At 40.1% G+C, this 20304-nt stretch overlaps 1 protein-coding gene across 11 annotated transcripts in view; it reads left to right on the top strand.

Moving 5' to 3' along the window:
• Positions 1-20304, top strand: part of TENM3 (teneurin transmembrane protein 3) — a 1304603-nt gene that overhangs the window by 863161 nt on the left and 421138 nt on the right. For 10 of the 11 annotated variants that reach the window (XM_045056763.1, XM_045056767.1, XM_023252313.2 and 7 more), the window contains one exon: positions 7154-7432. The exons of the other annotated variant lie outside the window; for it this stretch is intronic. In XM_045056763.1, the coding sequence (XP_044912698.1) occupies positions 7154-7432 (279 nt within the window). The remainder of the gene's footprint in view (positions 1-7153; positions 7433-20304) is intronic. 11 annotated transcript variants of the gene reach the window in all.

Below are 20304 nucleotides of genomic sequence, written 5' to 3' on the forward strand. Positions count from 1 at the left end.
GGTATTCTGTTCAAACAGTGACAAATATAGCTTAAGAAGGTTAAAGCATTTGGATCGTCCCATAAAATATGCATTAGGTCTCAAAGGGGAAAAAGTTACATACATTTCTAGATTGTGTGATCTTCTTATCATTTTGCAAGCGCAGCAAAAACAGGGAACTCTAGATAAGATGGTGGTGACATTAATTCCACAAGCATCAAATAAGAAATATTTGCCCAATTTGTAGTTTTGTGTTATCCTCCACTGTTGGGGGCATGTCAGTGCCTGAGGAGAGAGACTCCATCCAAACTCACAGCAACCAAGGAAAATATTCAAAGATAATTATAGATTATTTTATTTCCACGTGTTAAGTGTATATGGAATCTTCTCTCCGTTTCCCAAACTCCATTTGGAGGGTTGTGACTATAGAAGAAATGAATGAATAGCCACCATTTTCCAAAGCCATGTGTGATGAACGGAAGGGCAGAAATGAAATGAGAGACAAATATTGCTGTTCCAACATTTCTTACATAACTTAACTTCTTCACAACCAATAAGGAAGGATTTTTAAAATCCAGCTTCTCCAGGAGAAGGTAATAAATTAAAATTCTAATTATGGAAGAGGAGCTAAAAATTAGCAAATCAAAAAATATATATATATTGGGGTTTTTTTAAGGATATAGACTTCAATTTTTTTCTTTAGTATGTTTTTTTTTTAATTTTTTTTTAACGCTTATTTATTTTTTTATTTTTTTTTTCAACATTTTTATTTTTATTTTTGGGACAGAGAGAGACAGAGCATGAACGGGGGAGGGGCAGAGAGAGAGGGAGACACAGAATCGGAAACAGGCTCCAGGCTCTGAGCCATCAGCCCAGAGCCTGACGCGGGGCTCGAACCCACGGACCGCGAGATCGTGACCTGGCTGAAGTCGGACGCTTAACCGACTGCGCCACCCAGGCGCCCCTTACGCTTATTTATTTTTGAGACAGAGAGAGACCGAGCATGAGCAGGGGAGGGGCAGAGAGAGAGGGAGACACAGGATCCGAAGCAGGCTCCAGGCTCTGAGCTGTCAGCCCAGAGCCCGACGCGGGGCTCGAACTCACAGACCGTGAGATCATGACCTGAGCTGAAGTCGGACGCTTAACCCACCAAGCCACCCAGGCACCCCATAGTGTGTTTTTTTAGATTAAGGGAAGTAACATGCAAAGTAAAACTTCACAACTATAAAATAGAGCATCACTAATTTCCTTCACTCACAGTCCCCTCTGAATGATCATCACAAGAGTTTTCTAGCCTTCCTCACCTTTATTCATGCTCAAAACCATAAGCACTCACATAATCTGTTGGTTCTCTTTCTTAGTTTCCCAAAATGGGACCAGACTATACACACCATTCTGCAACTTGTATTTTTTTTTTTTTTTACTTAAAATATATACCATGGGCTTCCCTCCAGATTCAAAGATACAGGTCCAAACTCACTGTTTATGCTAGCCACATAGTGTTCCATTGAACAGGATACATAAAGTATTCAGCCATTCGCTTTCTGGTAAGCATTCCGGTTATCTTAACTTTTGCAGCCATGACATAGTAATCATTATTTGTACATGCACATTTAAGATCAGGTGATTTTAGCCTCGGAAGTAGACTTTCTGTGCTGAGTATTTTTAATTTTAATGGAAAAACATTTTCAAAGAATAAACCAGCATGATAGAAAGCAAAGAAAAAATAATAGGATGAAATTATAATGAATTCACCTAGCGGGCCCACAGAATCAACTGTTTTTGAAAATCACAGCAATTCTTGGTTTGTACCCCAAATTTCAATACCGCTGACCTCCATTCCAATTCCCCATTGCACACTTGCGGTACGATATACTCTCTCACGATGTGGTATAAGAGAGAATCTACACATGATAACAAGTGTGGTATATACCCAAGAGAAATGAAGATATACATTGACAAAAACTTGTACATGAATGTTCATGGCAGCATTTCATAATAACCAAAAAGTGGAAACAACTCCAATGTCCATTAACTGGTGAATGGATTATGTAACTGAACCCCAGTGCATCGGCCCAAAGCACAGCAAAGCCAATCGCTGAGACATCAGGTATGCAGTAAGGGAACAATCTATTCAAGAGGCAGCCAGAGAAGGAAATGGGGGGGCAAGGCCAAATCCACTTCCCCAAAGGGGAACAGAACAAGCTTTTTATAATCATAGGGATGAGACTACATTTATACTGATGAAAAGGGGCAGAGGGAATCCATAAAGAAAGATGGAGAACGTGCATTGAGCGAACCTATCTGTAACACACATCCCAAGTTTATTTTGGAATGGAGACTTCACATCAGAGTGAGGCAGAACTCAGCCCTTGACATGTTGGGAAGTTACCTTGGGGCAAGGAGGAGGGGTTGTGGGCATGCTCTGAGAGCCGGCATAGAGTTATCCCTGGATAAGGAAAGTAGGGCCTTGCTTGTTCCTAGGCTGGGGCCGTATCCCTTGACTTTGAGTCCAGGCTTCTGCAGAGACAGCTGGTGAGTTTGTTAGTGGGGTCTGAAAGACACAAAAACAGATTAGGGGAAGCGGTTCTCTGAAAAACAAGTTTTAAACTCTCTGCTAATTTAACCTCATTCACCGTATGGGGCACGGATTCAGTTCCCGCCCCCCCTTCCCCCCGAGTTACGATCATTTCTCAATCTTGATGACTTGGGACAATGACCACTGCAGCCACTTCTTTATCTCCTCATTTGAGGTTGGTTTGGGGTAAAGAGCAGTTTTTGCAGATCTTGTCTGTAGCATGCCTATGTGAGGGGCTACCGGAAGTGTTTAACCCATAGGTCACAGCAGCGAGGGAAGTCGAAACCACATGGAGTCAGACATGCCAAGTTTTTCCCTGTTACAGATATCCCATACAACTGAACACTATTTGACCCTAAAACTGACGTATGGATATATACTACAATGTGGATGAACCTTCAAAACGTTATGCTGAGGGAAAGAAGCCAGTCGCAAAAGTCCACATACCGTAAGGTCTGTAGGGTCTGTTTTATTTGAAATGCCCTGAATAGGCAAATCTGTAGTGACAGAGAATGAATTGGCGTTTGCCTAGAGCTAAGGTGAGGAGAGGAGGGGTTGGGGGAGGGGGGTGGTGGCAAGAGGAGGTGACTGATCATTGGTACAGAGTTTCTTGGGGGAGGTGATAAAAATGTTCTGAAGTTGATTGTGGTGATAGTTGCACACCACAAGGCATGTACCGAAAACAGAAAAAAGAAAAAACAAGGGAGAGAGAAGAGAGAGAAAGCAAAATCTAGACCGTAGAGCGATCTAGACTCCAGGGAAGAAAATAACCGTGGGTTGGGACCTGGACCACCCAGTAGTACAGTCTGTTTCTTCTCAACGCACCCAGAGATAGTAGATGTCTTGCTTACTGGTGAACGTACTTGGCATTGCAGCTTTGAAAAATCCCTCCCTGCTCTGACAAGGTTATAGATGCTTTGTGAGAAAAAGTCCAAGAAGCTAAGCCATTTCCCAAGCCCCTTCCTTTATGGGAGGAGTAGCTTTGCTACGTGCCGACCTCACTTGAAGCATTTGTTCTTAGCTGGTCCTGTCCACTTTGTCACAGACCTTTACTCATTTCTTTCAAAATGGGAACTTTTTTTTTTTAACGATCCAGCCTGCCCACGTTGTTGTTTTTTCAGTTTTTAAAAAACAGATTTTCAAATTTATAAGCATAGTAAAACAAAAACGCCTAATCTGATCCGAGCTATCGTTGCCTTTTAATCACAGTGAATTTCACCCTCAGGTATACTTTATTCTCACTGTAATGTATGGTTTTGGTACTGTTTCGAATTATGGTAGGAAATTCTGTGTTGGCCCCGCTAATCAAGGTGACCAAAATGCAATGTGCAGGAGATAAATACTTATTTCACCAGTTCTAGCCAAACGGAATTCGTGCAAAGACTCTAAAAGACAAAGAAGGAAATTAGGGTCATGTTGTTAGAACCATCGCAAAGAATACAATCTGAAGAAAACATGGAAAATAGGAATAAATGTGTCCTTATCTCTTTCATGTTTCTTGAAGCCAAAGCAAGATGGCCAAGTTTTTAGCTGGTTCCAGAAGCATTTTTTCTACCTTTGTCTTTCCACTTTTGTACATGGCCCTAAAGCCTTCCCTACCAACCTCACTCAGCCCAACCCTCCCACCTCTGTGATAACCTTCTGCCAGCTGTCTCTCTTCCCCGAGTCAGAAAGCTTTCTTCTTTCCATCATCTGTTTTTGATAAGTATAGCCCATCTTGCTAACACTGCTGCTAGATTGTGGAAAATAACCTGCTAGAACTAATTTATTCTGGTTTGATCCCTGGGTCTCCCCGGTGGCGTTTGCATTAAAACGGGGGATCCCACAAACAAGAATCCTTAACCAAAGAGGGGAATTGACATGAATAGGGTCCGAAGCACCTAAGCAGATCTGGGCTAGAGATACTTTTGAATGAAGGAAAAGTGAAAGTCAACTGGCTGTTCTAAAATTATTTGGAAATGATCCTCTCCTCACCATCAAATGCTACATTTCTTTATGCTCGTCAATTACATTTGTCCAGGGGTTTATTTTTAAAGCCATTCTCCTTTAGCCTTTCTTCATACTAGTCACAATTGACATAAAGTATCTCTTAAACCAAGTCGTGAGAACCCTGAAAGATGAAAAAATAGAGGAGTAAAGGGATTTGAACAGAGCTAGTGAGTGGCTTTAACTTAGATCTGCTGGAGGTCGGGTTTAGTGTTCTCTTCTAGAGGAAACGACAGCAGACTTTTTAACTGAGGAAGCCAACCTAACAGGGTTTCCTCCGCGTGTGCTGGCTTTCCAGCTTGCATTTCAGAAAGAGCCCGTAAGAGTTTTGAGTTATCGTGAGACGTTGATTTCTGAGGGTCAGATGTTGAAGGAGTTTGGACTCTACGTATTGGCTCATAGGGATGGTGCTTTGGGTATTTATTTGAAAAGGGAACTGTGTTCACATACCTGAGCAACAAATAATTGAAGACAGTTTTCTGTTTTCCTTCACCTCATAGATTTTTGCATCAAGACGTTACCATTGTAAAAAGTCAGTAACGTGGAAAATGTTTTAAGTTGCGTTTCAAAGATTAGAAAGAAGTTTTACTGCTTTTAACCTCTCTTATTTTTATTTTCCAATATGGGCACCTCCCCAAATAGAGGAAAGATGCAGAGGATTTTATCATTTATTTTTGCCCTTTAAAAATTATTATGTATTCTTCTTTTGAACAATCAACATGTATAATGGTAATATTTAACTGTTTTTGACCCCTTTCTTCCCTCTTCCCATTTAAAATGTGATGTATAAATAACAGTGGGGAAATTCTCCCAGCACTATTCCATTAACTGTCCATGACATTGACCTTTTTTGGATTTACTTTCATAATACAAGCTACACTAATTCTTTAAGAAAAGATTCTGAGAATACTGTGCCTTAATTCGTCAGGCTTGCCCACTTTTTCCACCGTCCAATGGACTCTTTTTCCCTTTTCTTCTTCTCTTTTTTATTTTCCGACATATTTTTTGGTTCAGGTACTTATTCAAATCTCTCTGATAAGCAGTTTGATTTGCAGCTAATTGTAGCAACAGATTTTCATTATTTATGAGTGTCATTGTCAGAACCCATTTCGAAGTCTGACCAAGATAAAGCTGATTCCGACTTCTGATATGACCACAGCAATAAAGCAATTAACCACACTAGTTAAAATGTGCTGAGGCCTGGAGGCTACTGATACCTTTATAACCAAATATGTACTATATTGTGCATTATGTTTGACTCACTTCCTAGAAGATTCAACATGTTGTTATTTTATCACAAATCACCTATGACATCCGCTTTTAAAACCTACAATGTTGTGTTAGCTCTCACACCAGCCAATTAACTTTAAGATGTTCGGAGATTGAAGAGATAGAAGTAGGAAAATGAAAAGTATGAGTGATCTAAATGCTTCACATTCTTGAAAGGTTGGTTTTATGTAGTGGCATTTAAATCAGTCGTTGTGTGCTGTTATTCTTTACATGGATTTTGATTCTGGTCGGTACCTAAATCTAAATCTCAGACTCCATCACACCAGCACAAGACAAGAAATGGAAGAGTCATATACCTGCATCCTGCAAGCAAACATATTTCTCCCTCTACTCATCCAGAGGCCCATAAAACATACGTGAAAGTTCAAGAATACATACACGATTGGCAAAGTCATTAATAAGAGTAGTCATTTTAAAGTGTCACCTAATTTAAACACTTTTACTTTAAGTTATTGCCGTGTCGTGGGTTTTATTATGCTCAATTTATTAGTAAAGGCCCGCAGGGTTCACAGCCGTTTATTTTTCAGGGAACTTGATTTTATCATTAATTTTTAAATACATTTTTCTCCCACTTTATTTTTAGAGTGCACTTTATTTGCAAAAATTGGTTTACTCTGATCAATACCGATGTTTCCAGGTGATTACTAAAGCACAATGTCTAGAAAGTCATATGTCTGCAAATTTTCAAGGCATGACACTCCAAAATGTAGTATATGTATACACACACACACACACACACACACACACACACACACACGATTTGTGTTTACATCGGTTGCTAACTTAAGGTGGGAATATGTAATAAAGATTGACCAAGCTCCTATTTCTACTTAACAAGTAACTTAGTCTCTTTTCTCTTGCAAAGGAGTGACATCTGGGTGGGAAAAATCCCATTATTTACGACTAGAGCCAAGACACCAGAGATAACTCTGACAGTTTCTCTTGCTTCCCAAGTTGCGAAACAAACTTCGATCACTGATAACCAGTCCTTTCTCTGGGCTGAGTTGGCATGGCGTGTTCTCCTTGGCTTACCGCCCCCCCCCCCCGCCTCTGGAGGTGCTTACGGGCTTAAGTGGTTGACAAAGGAGCCCTAAGTGGGGGTGTGTGGGAAGTCAGGGGAGGAACCCCACCCGCCCGCCATAATTGCACCCACTTGACCATATGCCATGCTTTACTAATGTAAACACCTGGTGCTGATAACTGAAAAACCTGAATGCTTGAGTGTTTATTTTAGGGAGATTTCTTTAAAAAAAAAAAGAAGAAGAAGAAGAAAATGAAACATGTACTCACTAGTTGTTATCTTTTTTTCCCCCTAATTAGGACAGAATTTTACCCTAAGGCAGTTAGGAGTTTGTGAACCAGCAACTCGAAGAGGACTTGTGTTTTGTGCGGAAATGGGGCTCCCCCACAGAGGTTACTCTATCAGTGCAGGGTCAGATGCTGATACTGAAAATGAAGCAGTGATGTCCCCAGAGCATGCCATGAGACTTTGGGGCAGGGGGGTCAAATCGGGCCGCAGCTCCTGCCTGTCAAGCCGGTCCAACTCAGCCCTCACCCTGACAGATACGGAGCACGAAAACAAGTCAGACAGTGAGAATGGTAAGTACCATTTTTTGCTCTATAATGTTGGCCTTCAGAGCTGCTGTCTGTTGTAGTCACATGTGGGGGCATGCTTCTCTTCCTTTCTTCTCTCCTCACATTTCTTCCTTCTCTTTCTTCCTTCTTCCTTTCTTTTGGTTCTAACGCAGTAGAACTCAAGAAGTGTCCTTGAATAATGCATTTTTTTTCCTGGGAAAAAAATCAATATTCGACATCAGATGGTTAAATTATGCAAGCAGTCTATGATGTGTTAGCTATAGTTTTGAAAAACATTTTAATTATGTACAGAAAAAAAAAAAGATTAGCTTTGACTTATCTTGGACCACATCACCTGTTATTCTCTGTGGGGTAGCAAAGAAGGGGTGATAAAGTTTACCCCAGAGCCAGCTTGTAATCAAAGATGTCTTTGTAGATTCCTCTTGAAGATATCTCAAAGTTGCAGAATCTTAGAATGGATGAGTGAGCACACAGAATAGTTTATTAACAGGGCTCAGGTGATTGAAGAACAAATTTGATCATGCTTTAAACTTACTAGTTGATGAGAGCCATTGAAATTTTGGTAAAGAGGGAGAGTGTGGTTTTTGATGTGCTTTGCGGACTGGATTATTATGCAGTTAAGTCCACACACAGAAACTGCATTGTAGGATATCCAAATAGCAGTGTGGCATACTGTAAGAAAGGTGTCTTTAGAAATTATTGGGATTTTTTTCTTAGTGCCAATGCGGGATAATAATTAACAGTTCATTTATATACAATGATAGCTTTAAAAGGAAACTTAATTTTTCGTCAGTATTGCTTTTAAGAAGAATTGGGGCGTCAGTGCCAACGTCCCAGACAACAAAAGGACATTCCTCTGTCGGCATTTAGTATTAACGGTGCCCTTGCTACTTTAATATAGTTATTGACGCTATGTGTGTATGATGCACCAGGAAGCAAGGAGAAAATTAAAATGGAGGAATTGCATGACATTTGAAAAGAAAGATGGTTGTTTCACCAACGGCGTTTCATTTGTATTATTTATTGACCAACTTTGTCAGCTTCGCTTTGCCATAGGAAAGCAGGTCTGTTCAGCTTTCCGTTTTAGCTGCCACAGGACGGAGTGGTGCCTAATGCTTCCACTCTTACCGGCTTCCCTTCGAGTCACAAAAAAAAGTCTCACTTAAACCGACTAACACAGTATCTTATGTAGAACACTTCAGCGCGTCAAACCAAAGTCAAGACCGATTGATGATTCGCACTCACTGTATTCGTTTTGGAAGTGTCAGTTCTTGATGGTGGCTGGCTTTATTCCAGCCCCAAACAGGAAACAAGGACGGTTCTTTCTGACAAAATGAGTCTTCGAATCAGGCTACCAGCGTCTCTCTGAGCTAATCCACTCACCTCCGTAAAACCTGTATTTGTATCTGCTTTCACTGGGGATTCAGAAGTTCCTGACCTTAAATGCGTACGCGTTGGTACCAACTTTGTTTCCTGTCTATCCGAATCTTCAGGTACGATGGTTATATTCCAACGTAGCACTCGGCATTTGATTTCCCTAAACTACACGATTAAAATTTATGGTAGTTATAGAAAAGAGTAGAACGCAGCAAGATAATGCATTCGTTGCTGATTATCTGCATTATATCCATACCCGTATCCATTAAATATTGTCTCGTATCGGGTCAGGTTGTTCTTTCCACCCACAATCTTTGTGGCATCTTTATCCTTTCTAATGACAAATGTATCCTGTTAGAGCATCCGTATTCGTAAAACAGAAATGAAGTGTACGATTTTTAAAATTCTACACCTGCTGAAGCGATTTCACGGTGAATGCCCCAACACATGCCGTTTTTTGTTTTTTGGTTTTTTTTTTCTTTTTGGAAAATCTAAAACTTACCAAATTTTCAGCTTTTAGTTAAGAGTATGAAATATCCAAATGGCAGGGAGGAGAGAAGGAAGACTGAGTTTCTCCCTACCACGGACACTCACCATCTGCATGGACTGTCATTACCTAGAGGAGGTCCTCGCCTCCCCTGCTCCCTGGTAGACCTTGTTCATGGAGTTACGTCAAGGTGAGAGAAGGTGTGCTCTTTCCTGCCTCCAGGTGCTTGTTATGAAGCAGAATGAAGAGAGACAGGAAGAGGGTGTCAAGGGCCCTGCATTGAAATTCAGAACATTTGGTAGCATTTGTTGAGAGTAAACAGGTCAGCCAAGTTAAGAGTATAGAGTGTCAAAAACAATGTTTGTTGAGTTGGGCAAGGGATGACTTAAACTAGTGTTTACTCTGTTCCCCAAGGTTTGGCTGTGGTTGTTTAAAAAAAGAAACACAACAACAACAAAAAACATTTTGATGGTCCAAGAAGTCCCAATGAGGTCAGCCTAGGGAAGAAAACAAAAGAGCAAATAAAATAGATATGGCCTCAGAAGGGACACTGGTTGTCGCGTAGATTTAATATGTACGGCCATAGGAGCATTTCAGATTAATTTATTTGTTCTGAATTGTCACTGATCAGTCCGAAGGAGCAAGATTCCACCAAAAGGAATTAATTGCATTAAGAGGTGGGAAAGCATACTTTTCTGGGATATGTAGCAGATCTTTTGAATTGTGGAATGAAGCGAGTATTGAGGAATTTTTTTTTTCTGATATAAAAACTATGGATATCTTTCTTAAGCTGAGTTATAGGGAAAACTAGAATCCCTAATCCTACACACGGCCATCTAACATCCTTCTAAGCCGTATCCTCAAAACTGTTACGTAGTTTGCTGTTACTATTTCTGGTCAAATATTCCTAATATAAAATAAACATAATTGAATTCTGTCCTCGGTTATTCTTCACAGCTCTAAGTTTGAGAGGCTATTGATTTTTTCCAGTGATATCTTTCTTTGCTTTTCATTATTTTAAGTGTCTAATATCATTCACTGTACTAGCTTCAGATGCATCATTGGAAGTTCTATTATATCACTATAGGTCGAAACAAGAGGGACATGTGAGAAATAACTCACCAAAATGAAACGAATTCAGGAACCAGACATTGCCTTGTTTTCATCCGGTTTAGCACTGGAGTTTTCGTTGACTGTTTTCATCATTTGAAATAACTGTGAATAGGCTGTTTTCCCCCAGAAAACTGTTATTCAACATTTGTAAAATTATGCAAGCCAAGTGCCCGATGTTCTAGTTGAAACTTCAAAGAAGAGTGTAGTCACTAAAAGGGATTAGGTTTCATTTATTTATTGATAAAGAGGCCAACAGTTCAAGTTAAGAAGGCGCTAGAACGGCTGTGAGGCTAATGAAATTTTGATGGTCTGAGCATCCCACAAGAGGAAAGGAACATTCGGACCATGTCACACGTCTCCATGTTAGCAGAGATTCAAAACAAGTGATAAAATTTATTCTTTTGCAAAACTAACTCTTCACCAACCACGGGGATTTGAAGTTAAAAAAGCATTTTGGGGAAAGAATTTTTTTTTTTTCCGGTATATTGAGTTACGTATGCAATTCCAAATGTTGATCTTGTTCTGAGTTAAGGCTATGGGAGAAGACTGTTCTAGACACCTAGTGCTTGCTGTGGTCGTTCTCCTCACTCTCCAGCCAGATACTGGCGGGGCAGTGGTTTGTGGTCACCTACTAAGCTGCTGTTCTGGTAAGCTGTTGAGAGGTGACAAAATAAACGTGATGAGTCGCCCTCATCAAAGGTAGAATTACCAGTATGCTCTGGGTTGTTTTAAGCATCTTTCCTGTCTCTGATGTATTGTTAAAAGACCCCCGGCTGAATTTCCGCTCTCCAGCTTTGCAGGTAATCTGATCTCAGTTGCAACTGTCTATTTAAATGTCAGGAACAAAGGACTTTTTTTTTCCCCCCAAGACATCAACCTTTAAGCTTTAAAAATGTTTGTTTGTGCATCTTTTCCCAGAAGAAGCCAAAACATAGAACATCCTTTGTCGTCCGGCGGTGCGGCATCATGAAAGGTGCCTGGGTTTAGAATCACACTGGTCAAGGTTTCAGTCTCTTCTTTCAGCAGCTGCGACTCTTGGCTCCTGAATCACCTGGAGCTGGAGTTCCCAACTTTCCCCTCTCTGCCTGCTTGTCTTCGGGGGTACTGCAGTCCCAGAGGTGCGGTGCTGTCCTGCTGAGGTCCTCGTCTTGGTTCATCTCCCTCTCTCCGTGGTCTCTTATGCCCCTTGGAAAGCCATGACCTTTGAAGTTAGACCAGGAGGAGCTGGCACTCCTCTTCCGCCTCATTGTCATTCTGGACCTCGAGGGCCTCCACTGAGGGATGGTTGAGGACATGTCGTCAGGGGGCAGATCACCTGGGTTTGCACGGGTCCCACCACCTCTGCGCTGTGTGACCTTGAACAAGGTAGTTGACCTTCCTGTGCTGCAGTTTCCACAGGGGTAAAATAGAGAAAATGGCACATAGCATATAGTCCGTATAGGGCTGCTGTAAGGATTAAACGAGTTCAGATCTAAAGAGCTCATCGTGTGCCTAGAACACTGGCGTCGAGTGAGTGCCCAAAAGCGCGCGTTCTTATCATCTGTAAAAAGTGGACGATTATGTCTCCTTCCTAAGAGGTGATGGGGATTGAGTTAGATAAGCATCATCAAGTTACCTCCACCGTTTTGGCCCACAGCGAATCCCCTCTCCTACCCACCCCTGCCTCTTTTGACTCTCTCTCTCTGTCCGCATTAGTTTTGTACGTGTGTCCAGAGGAGGGAGAGCTAGTGGTCTCCAGAAAAGGCACTGATAATTTGCATAGTCTGGTGTTTCTGTCGCCATTTATTGACTCTTTTATTTTCCTCCCAAACCCCACATCCTTTTTAATTTACTGTAATTAAATGAATGTACATTGAATGGTGCCGATAATTAGTCTGATGGCTGTAGACTTCAAAGACTTTTAGCCTGCTCCTTCCCCTCCTGGCCAAAGGAAATTTCAAAAGTAGTGTTTCCCTCAAAGGCATGTTACTTAGACAGCCAGTCAATTAAAAGGCAATTACCTGATGCTCATCAGTTCACACGATAAAATAAATCATTCCTGAAAGACTTTATTTCTCACCTGGGGTCTTAGCAATATACCTGTTGTAGGACCTCACTGATGCCACACTAATTGTGCATGATCCTGAAGTTTTAAGGGCTAATTTGGCTGACAAAGAGGGTAGAGCAGTAAAGTGCAATATTTTTAGGTGAAATAGATACTTTGTGCAGCTAAAATACTTCAAGGAACCAGTTGTCCTTTGGAATACTGTTTTCATTTTTTAAACATTTATTTATCTTTGAGAGAGAGAGCGAGAGCACGAGCAGGGGAGAGGCAGAGAGAGGGAGGCAGAGGATCCGAAGCAGGCTCCCTGCTGTCAGTGCAGGGCCCAACGCAGGACTTGAACTCACACACCATGAGATCATGACCTGAGCCACCCAGGCGCCCCAGAATTCCATTGCCTCAACTTTACCCACGAACCTTTCAGCCTACTTTGGAAATTGATTTTACGAATTAGGATGGAGTTCTGTTGCCACAGGAAATAAATACTTCAGCGTTATTCTAATTTTATGAGATTTTACTACACATACTAAACTATAATTTGCATATAAATTCCATTATGGGCTCTCTTCTGGCATGTAATGGTCACTTTTGGCGTGTTCTACCGTTGTAAATTATATTTTATGTTTTAGGTGCCCTGGGATGTCAGAAACAGCAAAAGTAAGATGCTGTATACTTGCTAAATCAAGCTCAGAATTAGAGTACTGCTTTGCAGAGTCCAGTCAAATAGTTTCCAATATATAAAAGTAATTATATTGCCTTGATATGTATACGTTTATGGTTTAATAGCGACTTGCCATTCTCTTCACAAAAGCTTCCCTATTTCACTTTGAAGAATGAGATACGTTTATTTTGTGGATGTGTTACAGGTCACCCGAGCAAATAAAACTATGATGTAAATTTTTTTTTTTAATTTAGCGTTCTGACACTCTAATTAAGGAGGCTCTAAAGTATACCATTTTTGTTGTTGTGACCTAAGTATTTATATATATGTGTATTTTCCATTCTAAGAGGATTTTCAGAACCTCTTGGCTGTTTGCTACTTTTCACATGACTATTGCCGTATCTGCAGACTTCAATTTGTGCTTTAAGTATTGTTCAGAGTATGTGGACTAGATGCTCTCTCTATTTATAGTCTAAATGTTCTTTTCATTATAGAGTTGAAATCAAAGTAAAGCGTACTAGGCACATATCAAAACTGATGATGTGTGCTATTTTGATTTTTGAATGTGTTTTTGATATCCTTGAAAAATCACAGTGGTAGCAGGAAGATTGTTTTAATTAATGAATTGAACGGCAGCAAATGCTGAATCAGGTTTATTGATGTAATTATCACTGAAATAGAAAAATTGAGTGTTAGAGCCATAGAACCTTAGTGGGTTTGCCATTCTGTGGGTATTCAAGTGTTTGAAGAACAACTAACTGGGGGTTTTCTTGGTGCTACTTAAAGAATATTCTTCCCAAGTCATAATAATTCTGTTTATCAACATTATACACGCATGCAAGTATAAACGTGAAGACCTTATACATTATTTACTGAGTAGTGTGAACAATGGTTTTACTACATTGAAGTTTTTTTATATTTATCAGTGGATTTGAGATAATTTTCCGTAATGAATAGACTATACAGAAACTAAAGGCAGAATCTTTTTTTTTTAAGTTTATTTATTTATTTTGAGAGAGAGACATGAGAGGGGCAGAGAGAGAGGGAGAGAGAGAGAATCCCAAGCAGGCTTCCCACTGTCAGCACAGAGCCCGCCCCAGGGCCTGAACCCATGAACTGTGAGATCATGACCTGAGCCAAAACCAAGAGTCAGGCATTTAACCCACTGAGCCACCCAGGGGCTCCTAAATGTAAAATCATTTAAAATGCATATTGAAATTCCTACAAATGCATATAAATTTGAGAAACGGGCAATTAAAAATGTCTTATGAGTAATACCTTGACTTTACATATCGTCACACAGACAGTGCACTTGGGTGGCTCAGTTCGGTTTCGGCTCAGGTCCTGAGCCTGATCTCATGGTTCGTGGGTTTGAGCCCCACATCAGGCTCTATGTTGATGGCACGGAGCCTGCTTTGGATTCTGTCTCCCTCTCTCTCTGCCCCTTCCCTGCCCGCTCGCTCTCTCTCTCTTTCTATGTCTCTTAAATAAACATTAAATATTGTCACACAGAAACTGAAAAGTGAACACAGTTTAGATGTGACTTTTTGAACTGATTTCTTACTTACTATATCAACTACATGTTCCCTCAATGAACAGTAAATGCTGGGTATTATACCAGGTGCTGGAAAAACAAAAAGGAGTAAGAAGTCATCCCCAACTTCTAGAGACTCATAGGCTGAGTGGGCCAACGGGCTTGGATTTTAATGTGGTAAATGGTATTAGCACACGATATGCAAAGTCAGTGTCAGCACAGAGAAGATTGTTGCCAGCGGAGATTGAGGGTGGGAGAGAAGAGGGAGGAAGAAGGAGGTGGCTTTGGAATCAGGCTCGAAGATGTATAGAAATTCAAGATGTAGGTAGAGCAGCAAAGGAGAAGGGATAAAATCTGTGGGGACTCTTCTGAGAGCCATGGGCTGTTTGGTACCTGGAACACAGGATGTGGGGAGGTGAGTGATGATTTGCAGCAGTACAAGCTGCCCCAAACCATATTTGCAAACGGCCACACGGCCATGTTAAGACAGCTGTCCTTTTTCCTGAAGGTGATGGAGAGGCTCTGAAGGATTTTCGTGCAGAGTAATATTACAGTCCTATTTACAGTCTATGGAGCACTCTGAAAGCAGTCCCAAAAGTCGACTGTCTTCCCCCCAGGGAGTAAGATCTGTAGGGGCTCAGCTCTGTTCACCATTCCATCTCTGTACTCACCTTGTCCAGTGCCTGAGCCTGGAGGTACAGTGTTTGCTGAGCAAAGATGCAGTGGGTTTGTAGGTCGAACTTGAAAGCAAATGGGCCAATCAGGTAGTATTATAATTATCAGAGTGAGAAGATACACAAGTTTAAACCAAGAACTAGGCAGGAGAGGAAGACTGATTGAAATAGAAAGCATCAAGAGTTGAAGATTTATTCATCGTGCTGGGATTAGGGACGTTTAAAAAGACCCTGTAATGTGGAAGAACAGTACGATCCCAGCAATGGTATAATTCAAGTTGGAGGTTAAAGTATATTGTTTGTGGTAGAGTTAGTAAGTCAGACATGAACGGGTTGTATTTAAGGTGTCTGGGGACACCAAAGTTCAATAATCTATTAAGCAGTTATACATAGAGTAAGAAAATTCAAGTAGATTTTGTTTAAAAACATTTACCTTCTAATCTATATCATTGCAGTGAAAGCCATGTGGCAGAATTAAAAGTGTCCCCAAAAGCAAACCTTGAGTCAAGAGGAGAACGGAAGGTTAAGTCCTGAGTTCACCAATATGTAACATAAAGGCTTAAAGGGAGTACCCATGAAAGAAACAAAGGAGGACCCTCCACAGAGATAAAGAGAAAAATCAACAATCTGTTCACAGGAGACAAAAGAGAGCGGGGATGGGAAGCAAGAGAGAGGGTCTAAACTTCCAAAAGTCTAGTGAGTCAAGTGCAGAGATACCCTTTGGACTGCACACGAGGTTATTCATTTCTGTGTAGGGGGCATGGTGGTCAAATTGCAGTGGGAGGGCATAAGAACAGAAACCTAAAAATATGGCACCAGCAAGTGTTGATCATTCTTTCCAAAGACAGAAGGGAGGTAGGCTGGCAACCCCTGAGATACGCAGAGGCAGAGGTATTTTTATGTCGGAGGACATTTCAGCCTCTTTATAAGGAAAAGGAAGGAGCCATCCAGTAACGAGAAGGGGAACAGAGAGATTAGGGAACATTGATAATTTGGCCTCTGAGGGATGTAGCGTAAAGGGATCTTGGAAATACAAATTTACGTCACTGCGAATCTCTCAAAGCGTTTTATCGTTTAAGGTACTCTTCATCTTAAAACTGTGTGCGCATGATAAGTTTTGGGTTTGTTATAGAAAAGTACACTTAAAAAAGGTAAACTTCAATCTGTGTTGATTAGAATCATGCAAGTGGCAAGTCGGTGTAGTGTAAGTTGATGATAGTTGACGGAATTGAGACTCTGTGTCATCAGAAGGTTTGGGGGAAAGTACATTCTTATTCAAAATTGATGCTTTATTTCAGGTAGTTCTATAAAACCGTAAGTACAGACACACACACACACACACACACCCAGAATCCAGTGGAAAACAGGTAGTTACTGACTTTGGAGCCTGACCTAACAGGACTGTTCTCCGTACTCCTCCAGACACATAGGTAACTTCTTTCTTTTCCTTATCCTTTCCTTTGCTTAAGAAACGTGCGTGTTTATAAACTTAAAATTGTATAACGAGATTTGATCATTAATTAATACTCTCAAGGCATTAGCAAACATTTATTTTAAAAAATCACATCCAAAAGGGGGCCAGAAAGCCATATCACAAGAGATATGTCCAAGAAAAAAAAGAAAAAAGAAATACGCTATAAAACGCCAGAGTGGAAGTTATTACCTGTATATTGCAGTTTGGAAGATGGTGACCCTGTGAGATGATTATTCAGACTAAACTGAATAATTGATTTGTCTTAATTAGTTAATATCAAAGTAATCCGTAGGAAATAGGCTTGATCTTCCAACTGGTTTTTATAGGGGTGTTAAAGTTCACAAAGAGAGATCTTAAAATTTTGACATACAGCAGCTGGAGATTCCTGGGGGATTTGAAAGTGCTTGAATGAAATGTCAGTTGCTGCAGAACACAAGTATAAACATTCCCTTATAATGGACTGTGTCTCATTTACTGTGACTGGTGCACCATTGTATAGATTGTAGGGTACAAAATATTCTCATAGGTGCTTATTCGTTGTTCAAATGAACCTCTTGAAAAACTTGAAGACTTCAGATAATCATTAGAATTTTTTAAACATTCAGTCATTGTTTGCTTTGTACTATCTCAATAACCAAGTAAAATGATAGGTCATGACAGACATGATAAAAATGAAACTTTAGGTCAAATTTAAGTATAAAATATCATGAGTGTTTAAATCCATGCCCTTAATGGATCTATTTTAGTTACTTTGCATCACGTGTTCATTGGACAGTGCAGAGAAGCAAATGGGTAGTATTAACGAGTTTTTATTTTGGTATTTACACTTTTATTCTTTTCTGTGTATATACTTTTCAAAAATTAAAACTACAATTTCTGTTTTTACTGAAGTCACTCCATGTTATCAGACATTCTTCTACAACATAATATTTTTCCATGCTATGCTTTACTGTAATTTGTTTAACAGACCCACTACTTTTGGACATGTAGGTTGTTTGAAATTTCCCTGTTATAAATTGTGTTGTAGTAACTATCCTAGTGGCTAAATCCTTGCCCCGAATTCTGTTACTACCTTAGGATAAATTCTTGGAAGTGGGATCTCAGAGCCAAAGGGTACATACGATTTAAAGCTTTTGATAGACCCTGTCAAAGTGCCCTGCAAAAAAAAACTTGTATCAATTTACACTCCCACCAGCGGTACAAAAAAGTGTCTTTTTCCACAAGCCATTGACAACAGATGTTGCCATGCTTTAAAATGCTGGCAACTTGATAAAATAATAGCATCTTACTGTTGTTGGAATTTATATTCATTTGATGGATGGGTTGAATATATTCTCATGTATCTGTATACCGGTTTAGTTCTGTTTGTATTTCTTCTTCTGTGAATTGCCAGTTCATGCCCTTTGTCCATCGTTCTATCGGGGTATATGAAGAAACGGATATTCTAGGACGTAAGGAAAATGAAAGGAGAGTGGAATTTCAAGGACACCAGGACACTGACACTTCCCCCCCAACCCCACCCCGCCCCGCCCCGGGTGTACATGCAGCCTTGATGAGAGGCTTTGGTCGTAGGAAGACCTGATATGTATAAACGTCTCCTTAAATGCGGGCCTTCTGCTCGGAGAGATAGGTGTAGGCTTCCTAAGCGTAATGAGTAGAGATGCCAACTCTGTGGATCAAGTGTAAGGTCCTCCGGTCTAGCAGGCCCCTGCCTTGCTTAAATAGCTGCACACTCTTTGTTAGAGATTCTAAGTGCCAAGAAAATTTGCATCTTCTCCAGCTCGGCAAAGCAGAATCATTTCTACCAAGTTTCTGCCTCCTTATCAAATAAACTTTAAAAGGCAATGGTAGCAGTAAGAGGTAAATCTTTTTTCATCAATCCTTAGCCTGATGGGAAAGGTGCAGTAGAGAGAGGTAGATACAATATATATATATTTTTTTTTTACTTAGAGAATTTCAAGTGCTTTTTTATAGTAAGAATGTTAATAATTCTTTGTCTCCTTTGAGATATTTAGATCCTAATCTTTTGCAAGTGTTTTGTGTAGCTAGAGCTTAAGATATTGTTTCTATAAAGATTTTTTAAAGAAAGCTCTTAAAATATAGTCAAGTCAGTTACATTATTTACTTGTGTTTGCACGCGCGCGTGTGTGTGTGTGTGCGCGCGCGCTTAGATATGTTGGCTTTACCCCTAGAGCAAATTACCATTTCTGGTTTCTTCCTTTTTAAAATATTTCTCTTCATTTACGTTCAGTCAATCTAAATGTTGTTCAGTATAGTCTATGGCGTAGGGATTTCGACTGATTGTCTTCACACGATTCATTTTTGTAAATGTCATTTAATTTAATTAGGGGATGCTTCATGATGTCTAATAAGTATATACTAATATACTTAAATTTTGGCAATGAGACATCCGTGAAAAATTGTACTGTTAAACCTTTGCAATGAAATAGGAAAAGATTTATGAAATTCCTTATATAAAGAGTAGTTTTTAGATACTAAATACAGGTTTGGTCATTTTTTGAGACATCTAGAATGCTAACTAAAAAGCAACATTTTTGGGAATACACAATTAGCCCAGGTAGCAGTACAATATGTAACCTATAGGTATTGCAAAAATGTAGTAATAGAAAAACAGAATGAAATAGGCTTATGGAAGTCATATATAATGTCACAAGCAGTTACTGAGATCTATTTTTCAGTAAAAAATAAAGCATTCATCCTGTGAAAAGTGAGGATTTATTGTATTCTGTGAACATCCTTATATCAAATATTTTGAGAGATATTTTGGGGGAATAAATTATATCTTTTGCTTTCAAGCTAATAGACTTGGAGATACAGGGCTTTACAACGAAGAAACAATTAGAAGTCAAAGCGGCAAGATGAAATACATTATTGCTCAACTGCACATTGAGAAGAGAGAAGCAATCAAGATTCAGAAAAGGATTTTGCAGAAATTTTAGGATTTAAGCAGGACTTGGAAGGTGGTAAAATACGTTTAAGTGTATCAGAAGGGTGGGCCACGCTTACTTACAGTTGGGACAGCTTGAGGAAATGCTTGGAATCAATAAGGGGAATCATGGGGAGGCCACCCCATCTAGAAGAATCCTCCTGGGAAGCAATGGAGAGTAAAGTTGACAGTGAAATGGAATTGATTTATGAAGAACTGTAAATGTCAGGCTGAAGGTCTAAGCTTGTCGCTGTGGATAGTGTCTGTCCTGCCCATGTCCTAAAGCGGAGTTGAGACATGATGGACAGATGATTTCAAGGCAGACTTGGAACTGATGAGCCAGGGTCCCATATGAACCAACAATGGGCTGTTGTGAACAGGGAGGAAGGAACAAGTCGTAGTGCTGTTGATGGGGTTTGCAAGGTGAGAAGGGAAGATAACGAGCCAAACAGGACTCCCAGCTTGTGAGTTCAGAACCTGGGAGAACATTGCCATCATAGACAAGGGGGAAGGGCCAGAGAAAGATCAATAAAATAGACTTTCACCTGCAGGATTATGTAAAATCAT

Source organism: Felis catus, chromosome B1 (assembly GCF_018350175.1).
Source record: "Felis catus isolate Fca126 chromosome B1, F.catus_Fca126_mat1.0, whole genome shotgun sequence".
Taxonomy (NCBI): Eukaryota; Metazoa; Chordata; class Mammalia; order Carnivora; family Felidae; genus Felis; species Felis catus.